The sequence below is a fragment of the Silurus aristotelis genome (assembly GCF_946808225.1).
Source record: "Silurus aristotelis genome assembly, chromosome: 17".
Taxonomy (NCBI): domain Eukaryota; kingdom Metazoa; phylum Chordata; class Actinopteri; order Siluriformes; family Siluridae; genus Silurus; species Silurus aristotelis.
Genome location: NC_139590.1, coordinates 22,019,717 through 22,028,638, shown reverse-complemented (window position 1 = coordinate 22,028,638; position 8,922 = coordinate 22,019,717). Strand labels below are relative to the sequence as shown.

General features: G+C 35.8%; 1 protein-coding gene and 1 long non-coding RNA gene across 3 annotated transcripts; both read right to left on the bottom strand.

The window, feature by feature from the left end:
• On the bottom strand, positions 1-6,745 carry LOC310739884 (cholecystokinin-like). 2 transcript variants are annotated; one of them, XM_083566131.1, is made up of 3 exons: positions 6,636-6,745; positions 5,828-6,024; positions 1-415 (listed from the first exon to the last, which is right to left on the bottom strand). In XM_083566131.1, the coding sequence occupies exons 2-3, from the start codon at positions 6,021-6,023 to the stop codon at positions 243-245; spliced, it is 369 nt and encodes a 122-aa protein (XP_083422257.1). In that variant the 5' UTR covers position 6,024; positions 6,636-6,745; the 3' UTR covers positions 1-242. The 2 variants fall into 2 exon arrangements, with proteins under 2 accessions (XP_083422257.1, XP_083422256.1); XM_083566130.1 differs by having other exon boundaries at positions 6,641-6,701.
• LOC310739885 lies at positions 3,240-5,819 on the bottom strand. The gene is made up of 2 exons (XR_014537516.1): positions 5,312-5,819; positions 3,240-5,244 (listed from the first exon to the last, which is right to left on the bottom strand). It is a non-coding gene; the product is annotated as an uncharacterized lncRNA (long non-coding RNA).
• Positions 6,746-8,922: the final 2,177 nt, after the last annotated feature.

Genomic DNA, 8,922 nt, shown 5'->3' with positions numbered 1-8,922 from the left:
TCGAATTCTGACCTTGTTTATTGGAAATACATTAACAGCACTATGTCACCCAGACCAGCCTTCTTTTCCCTAGTCACTCGCAAAAGCACAAAAGCGAACACCAAAAAACAAAAACGAAAAAGATCTTTCAGAAAAATTTTTGGCATAAGTGTATATTGCATTATCAATTTACAAACATGTACATCAAATACATCATCAGCATCATTATAAGAAGAAAGGAGGATAGTAATAAATATATTCTTTTAAAGGAGTGAGGAGCGAGGGCGTGGTCCCTCATGAGGAGAGGAATAGTCGTATTCCTCGGCACTCCGGCGGCCGAAGTCCATCCAGCCCAAATAGTCCCGGTCTTTTATCCGGTGGTTAGTGCTCAAAGCGCTCGCTTTGCTGTTTGCCATCGAGTTCCGCCGAACAGATCCTGAGACAGAAAGCGAGACAAAGAGAGAGATTCAATTAGCTGTACTTTCATGCAAAACATCTTGTATAAAAAAATTTGGAGGCCAATTTATGTTAAGCCAAAAGCTGAAAACTTTTTTTTTTTTTTGTCATTTTCTGGAAAATAAATGTGTGTTGGACTGTTTTTAATCCTGTTCACACCATTAATATATTCTTATACTCCTTATATTCAAAACTAAACCCAGATCAGCCCAGGCAGTGAAAAGTATGAATAAAGACAACTCAAATTTTTTTCTATATGTAATCAACAATCATGGGTTCTGTTTCTCCTGGTGAACCTGGAAGTATAAACCTGCTTCAAGTGTGACTTGGTGCATGAATAAATATATGTGTATTGGAACACTTTATCTATTCATACAATATGATGCATCTATATTTGAGTTGCTCACCTAATAGAGTGGAAAGCCATTCAAAATTTTACTCAAATAGTCTAAAAAGGTAAAGGAAAGTCAATGCGATACCAAGTTGGCGTTTTCCTTGATTTAAGTTGATCTGATAAATATTCATTTCCTAGCAACATTTTTGGATCCTGCTAGCATGTAGGGCTGTTTTCTTTCTTTTTAAATTCCAATCCCGCCCACTCCTGTCGGTACCTGCCCGTGATATTCGAAACTAATTAGTCAGTGCTATTTTCTAAAATCAAAAGATCTGGGTTATTAATATGCCTGAACAGAACAATTTCTAAAGAGAAAAGATTAAAATGAGTTTCTTTCTTAATGAGAACATTCCTAGACTGGATTAAAACCTTCAAATCGATGACTATTATATTATACATCAGGCACATTGTGATATTTTTCGTCATATAGAGTAGCTCCAGCTGTAAAATCGGTCTGGAAATATCGTAATAAATTCCCCAAGATTTCTAATTAAACTATATATTTAATTAGAAATATCTTTTAAGCCTCATTTTCTTTCACAGGGGGCACAAACGTTCACAATCATCTCTATTAATGAGACTTCTGCTGCATTAGAGAGACGCCTGCTTTGTCTAGTTCTCTATCTGTCAAGAAAAGAGATCGGATTTTGACAGAAGGCACGACAGACACGGGGGAAAGTCAGAATTTTGTGCGACAGATGCGTATCTGCTCCAGATGTTCTGTCTCTGATTCATTTCGCCCACATCCGAGAGCGCCTTCTAAGTCTCTGGCTTCGTTCCATGCCTGGATGCATCGCTAGAGATGTCTCGTGGGCTACTTCAAAGTTGTGCGTTTCCAATTTTGAAGGGAAATGAGTTTTATTGTTTGATGCTACATACACTACATATGGTCTCTGTATGGACTCAAAATTCAAATGTATACCCTCTGTCAATATACTGTATAGAAAACACTTAAAATAGGTTTTTATGTAAGCAGATTTTCTTCTATATATGGATATTTCCCTAAACGTTGGACAGTCATACAAAGCGTTTCACTGCATGTCCTACTCTCTATGTGTGTGACAAATAAAATTAGAATACTCTAAAAACTCTACATTTTCCTAAACCTATCCATATATATATATATATATATATATATTTCTAAACGCTAACCTTATATTTCTGTAACTCTAACTCTATATTACCATAAACCTGACCCTTGAGCTACATCATAGAATCCCACAAAATAGGAAAAATTTGAGTATAAATAATCAATAAATCTTTGAAATGATTTCCAAAGTGTGCTAGCTCTAGCTCTATTTCTTACATTAAAAACAATGCTAGCATCACTTAAAATGGCAGAACCCTGTCTTTGTTTACAGCTAAAGGCTAATACACTGTAATATTAGTCTTCTGGAGTATTTTCTTAGCAATGTACCGACAATTCTGAGGTAAATATTTTTATTTCAGACACTCTGATCAAACTTCTAGTGTCACTCTGTCTTTCTATTGTGTACAGTCCTAATGCTAGCTACATAAATGCCTCCCGTCATTAACTAGCTTCTGCTAGGCAGGTGTTGGGAATTTTCTTGCTGAAGGAAGCAATATAACAGACAAAGGAGTCCTCTGTGTATGTAATTTGGCAGTATTACATACACAGAGGACTCATTTGTTTGTCTCATGCCATATATTTCTACCAAACGATTCTACTTTTCGAGGCTATCGAAGACATAGGCGGAAGATTCGGACATGTTTGTACGTTTGTGAGCAGGTTTAATTAAAGCCTAATGAACCTGAAGAGCAGAAAGATCTCAGGCTTCATAACACTGCTGGCTGTAAGGCTGGCACATGGAGGCATCCTTCTTGTTTTGCCATTTGTTTTTGTTTTTTAAGTCTGATGGCACTTATGAAACGTTATTTTTTTTTTTCCGGGTCTTTAATTGATTCTCACTCGTACGGTTTGATCAAAGTTTCAGTCAGAGTCAAACATGTCATTGTGAAATATTCTGTTATTATTCATTTCTAAATAGCAAAATCGTATAATAGTTTTGGGTTTAGTTTTTCTGTCTTTTTAAATAAATAGAACTAAAATATACATGAGTGTGTGTGTATATATATATATATATATATATATATATATATATATATATATATATATATATATATATATATATATATATATATATATATATAGCAAAACACAAATCCTGACAAAGAACTTTGTAGGAGGTTTTTTGTTGTCCAAGTTATTTATTTTGTTATTTATTTACATTTCAATAATGAATTATGTTATACTTAATAGTATTTTAATATACCAAATCACTGTCATTTGTTTGTTTGTTTGCTTATTTGTTTGTTTGTACAATTTATTTTATATTTTAAACATATTTAATTAATTCATATACTTAATAGCATTTCAGTAGACCAAATATCTGGTATTCCATTCCATTTATTTTATTTTGTGTATTTAGATTTACATTTACAATCAGGTATTTAACAGTTATTATATGCGATAAGATAGATAGATAGATAGATAGATAGATAGATAGATAGATAGATAGATAGATAGATAGATAAGAAGTCAAGCTTCAATAGTTTTCTAAAGAAATGTGACTTATGTTTGTGATTCTGGTATTGGACAAATTTTTTGGTGAAAAATTTGCACAAAACGTGCAGCAAAACAGTGACATGGCATGATGTGAGTGTGTGTGTGTGTGCACATGCGTGTGTTTGAGTGTTGCTGAGAGTTGCTGAAAATGCTTTTAGTTGTGATACTAATGCAACAGATGGGCGACTTCTAACCACGTGCAACACACACATTTCCAGTCCGTTTCAGTGCAAATTATAGTTGTGTGTGAAATTCGCACTTCCCACACTTCCACAGTAATTCGCCCAGACACACACCGGGAAAGATGTGTGGTTGAGCCTATTAGAAGATTAATGCTAACTGGTTTTCTTTGAACTGTTGCTGGCTGTTGTGTTTCAGCCCACGCGACACGTCTGAGTTCACTGCACCCACATGCACCCGGTCGCACTGTACGCCGCCCGCTGTAGCGCGAGTGCACGGGAACTGCATCGCTACACACTTTAGTCAGGAGCCGCGGGGCTACACCGCTGCCTGTGATGCAACGCAGTGTTTACTGTTGTTGACCGTTGCGATGGAGTTTATCTGAAGCATCTCAGAGTTCGTGCTCAGCCACGATTACGCTAGGCACGCACGCTCAAATGAGGAGGAACAAAAGGGTTTTACGCCCTGGGAAGACTCGTAATTAAACGACACAGAAGCCGTGAGCTAACATCCAGCTCTCAGGCGTGCACCCGGCTGTTTGAGGTTCCTGTTTAGGCCTGTCCGTGTTGCTGTGTTTTTCGAGAAACAGCCAGGAGGCTGAACATGTGACACCCATCTTTTGAAACATCTTACAAGTGCAGTAAACTATTAGACAAGGTAATGAAAGCCTTCAGAATCCAGTGCTGACAAAAAAATTCATAATGAAAATGATTAAATAAAGCTGATGTGGCATGCGAGTGAAACGTCTTTTCATCTGCCAGAACACAGAAAGATGCTGTGGAGTCACCTTTTTTTTTTTTTAAATGCCAAAAATTATATTTTATCAGGTTTTTTTTAGTGTCTATAAGAATTTCTTGTGAATTGGACATTAGCTGTAACTCTTTGGTTCGGTTTACATCCTCAGTACAGACCGTATCACAACCAACTTTGGGAGGATTTGTAAAATGTAAACAATTAAAATAATAAATTAATTGATAAATAAAAATACATTGAGGAAAAAAAAATGTGCATTGTTTTTTTCTCTTTCTCATTTTTGTCATCGAGTGAACACGTAGCTTTGGTATGAACTTTGATATATTTTCTGTCCAAATTGTTTGTGTCTGTGTGTCTGTGTGTGTGTGTGTGTGTGTGTGTGGGTGTATGGGTTGGGTAAATTCCCTTAATGGAACACAATTATGGGTTTGCTTTCTCACGTGATGCTACACAACTTGATCCCAAAATGCGCAAAAGCTGCCTTCCTCTTTCCTGCTGAGGAAACTCAGGTGTGATGACAATAATCGGAAACACATAGAAAAGCAGTTTTGTGTGTGTGTGTGTGTGTGTGTGTGTGTGTGTGTGTGTATGTGTGCATGTTGCGATGCTGTTAAACCACTAATGCAGCCTCATTATTTGGTGCATTTAGCAGCTGGAGCTGGAAATTTGTAACTCTCAGGCTTTAAGCTAATTTGAGGCGTTGCCCCGGGATACGCTACACTGGACTTCGAGAAAGAGATAAATGAACTGAGGAACTTCATTAGACACAGTAAAGATAATAAAAAGAAGCACTGCAAAAACTCTTCCTTTTTTTTCCCAAAACTAGTTTGTGGATTCATTTTCTATTCTCTCTCTCTCTCTCTCTCTCTCTCTCTCTCTCTCTCTCTCTCTCTCTCTCTCTCTCTCTCTCTCTCTCTCTCTCTCTCTCTCTCTCTCTCTCTCTCTCTCTCTCTCTCCGTTACACTGGATTCGAATCCTCTTTAAAAAAAATGTTGTATAAAATTTGAGTACAAATCAAATTAAAATGAAAAATTAAAGGAGAAATGATTCAAATGATCAAATTAATACATTCTTGTTTTTTTCATCTTAAATAAATAAATAAATAATAAAATTTATAATCAAAAAATATTAAATAAAAAAAAATTATAATGAATAATACAAAAATAAGAAAAAGAAATCATTAAAATTACAACAATAAAATTAATAAAAAAATACTTTTTTACAAAATAAATAAATTGTTTCATTATTTGGGTTGAAACATACAAATGAAATATGCTTCTTTCTCTGTTTCTCTATCCTTCGCTCTTTCATGCTGTCTCTCTGTTCTCATTTGTCTCGGTGTGTCTCTGTCTTTCTCAATCTCACTTTCCCTTATATCTCTCTCTCTCTCTTTGAACAATTCTAATTACAGCACACACTTGTTAGTTTAACCCTAATCATGGGGTCACAGTATATGTGTGTGTGTTTATTTTCCTCACCTTTCCTGGAGATAAGTCTGGCCAGCAGCTCGTTGAGGTTGGCGCGGGGGTTGGCGTCATGTCCGGCGTTCATACTGGAGTCCATCTGCGAGGGCAGAGCGTTGTTCTCCTCCTGCGCTGGAGAGGAGCGGGTGCGAGCTGCAAAGGTGACCGAGAGGGCGGCCAGAAGCACACACACGCACACACCACAGTTCATCCTGCATGTGTGTGTGTGTGTGTGTGTGTGTGTTTAGGGCAGGTGGAATTAAGAAAAAAAAAGAATAGAGAACATGAGTAAGTTCAAGCTCTGTTAATTACTGCATGGTATCTTTAAAAAAAAACTTGTAGAACCCAATCATGATTTGACTAAATAAGATAGATAGATAGATAGATAGATAGATAGATAGATAGATAGATAGATAGATAGATAGATAGATAGATAGATAGATAGATAGATAGATAGATAGATAAGCAATGTATTGCATGATGATAAGTAAAAAAAAAATATTAAAAGCAAAGCAGATAGATAGAATATAGGAACACAAATGCGAAAAACGTGATGAAAATAAAAGAATATTACTAAAAAAAAGTGTAAAAACACATGCAGCATAAAATGTAAGAAAGACAATCATAACAAAAATTCAGATAAATAACGTTTGGCAAGATTTTTTTTTAGTTTCATAGAGTTCTGTCAAAGTCATGCCTTTTGATCATTTGATATAGCATCTGTAAGATAGATAAATGGATAGATAGATAGATAGATAGAGAGAGAGAGAGAGAGAGAGAGAGAGAGATACAGAAAGGCATGGAGATGGATATAGGGTTTTACCTTGCCTTGTTGAGGAGTGCGTTCTGCTCGTGTGAGAGTGAAAGCAGTTGTTCTCATGAAGAAAGCTGAGAGGCATTTATAAAGCCTCCCCAGCTGTGACGTAATCACACACACACACACACACACACACACACACACACTCTCTTTTTCTCTCTCTCTCTCTCTCTCTCTCTCTGTGTGTTGTTACTGCTGCTCTGTACGTCATGTAAATAACTGAGTGAATAATAATAATGAAAAAAGTTTACTCCATGAAAATGCCAAACTCCAACTCCTCCAATATTTCTCTGTGCAATTGCTGATCTGCTTTACAAGTGCACTTGAGTAAAAAGAAAGGTTTTAGTCTATAAACCAGTTTAATCTCTCCCTTATGGACGTTTGCTTTCCAGTATTTCCAAATGTGCACCATATTCTCTCGGTTCTATCAGCACCGGATTTAATGGCTTTCTTACCACTACCTAGAAATAATAAATAAGAATAAATGTTGTGTAGGTGAGGTCGAATTCTCGATTGTGATTGGTCAGGAGGTGTTTCTTTTGTACTTTTTCTATACCGCAGCTATAGATAAATGTGACCAACCATCAACATGTAACTGCCGTTCCCGGATAAGTTCTTTTTACGGACTTATTTGATGTTAATTAAAAAGAGACTCCAGTTTCAGCACTGAGATGAAACTTTATTTTCCTGATGCAGGATAGACAGGTTTATGTTTTGCAGTTTTCTTGACTTAGAAAAAGGAAATGCTTGATAAAACGACCTGTGAGTAACTATAGTTTCAGGGATGTTTCACAACAATATTATAATGTGTACCATTTATAGCAGCTGTTCCACATATATTAATCTCTATAAAACCCTCATTTGCAATTCCATACAGCTGAAATGCTAATGATCTCCTCTGAGTGACCAATGGTGGAGATTCACAATCTGACTGCCAATTCGACATTTATTTTTGCACTCGATTGCACTTTAAGTAGCTTTATGTTGTGTGTTGTAGCTCTATGTTGTTTAGTGTAACACCAGGGTTCTGGAGGAACGTTGTCTCGTTTTGACTGTATACTGTGTACCAATGAAATTAAAAGCCTCTTGACTTGACTTGAGACAGCCAACATACCCATTTTAGCATGCCACATTTAGATCCATAGAGTTCCATACAGTATAGTGGTCAAAATGGGAAGTGCAACAAGTTTATCCTAATAAAAGTAAAATGGGGCAGGACTTATGCTGCCCCTTGGTTTATTACAAGGTTGACAGTTTAAGATTGAAAATACTTCCATGTTGACAGTATGGACAGTAGAAAATTTACCATTATTGCATCATTAGTGACATTAAGGTAAAAAAAAAAAAAAAAACCTACTAATAAACTTGTTCACAATATATATTCTTTCTGTTTTTTTTGGGGAGCTTGTTATTTTCTGAGGAGACCTGGAAATTTATGGAAAGGGTCTCCAGTTCTATGCTTAGTACTGCATTAAACTGAAATAAAGTTGTTCATTAAAGTTTTTTGAACCTGGAAAAGTTAAGGGCTACCTATATTTTCCTGCACATGACAACTTTATCTGAGGGAAATGTTAAATGGTTAAACGGTCAACTGGTTTAAACTAAATACCATTACAAATCATCATCTTCATAGTGTGTTTGCTTATACTATTAAATTATGATCGTCAAACAAAACTTAAAATTACTAGAATCTGAATGATCAATGCAAGCTGACAAATGTGTTCTATTGGTCCTTAATGGTATTCACTGGCTATAGTGCAACATCTACAAAAGACAACAAATTACAAGTGGACATCCACAGGGTAACACCACTACAGTTTCCATTAAAGCCAATACAATTCCCGTTATAACATTATAACTATTTCAGCTTCTCTAAAGTTTTTCGTTGGGAAGGAGAGGCCAGTGCTAGTAAGTAAGAACAAGAACTAACAGGATGTTACATAGTATTAAAAGTAACTATAAATGAATAAAAATATTTATATGAAAGAAAAAAAGATTACAATAGCGAATTGCTATGGTATGAGAGCAATAAGCACTTTAAAATGTGTTGGTATGGGATGTAGTCAACTTCTAGGTGGTAACAGTGTGGCACTTCTTCACATTACGGCTGCATCTCAAGCAATACATCTAAAAAAATATATATGAAAATAACAAGAAGAAGAAGAAGAAGAACAACAACAACAAAAGTATCGGTAATGGAATCTGATGTTTGGAAACGTCTTTTGAAAATGAAAGAAATAAAACAGCCTCTCTTTCTTGCAGTCTCTCTCTCAGTTATCAGGGGGTAGCATTT

What these genes read in the sequence shown, in the direction of transcription:
- LOC310739884 (XM_083566131.1), bottom strand. Translation starts at nt 6,023, where the DNA reads ATGAACTGTGGTGTGTGCGTGTGTGTGCTTCTGGCCGCCCTCTCGGTC. An exon ending in CAGACTTATCTCCAGGAAAG is followed by an intron (nt 416 to 5,827) that starts GTGAGGAAAATA and finishes TTTCTGTCTCAG; the next exon opens with GATCTGTTCGGCGGAACTCG.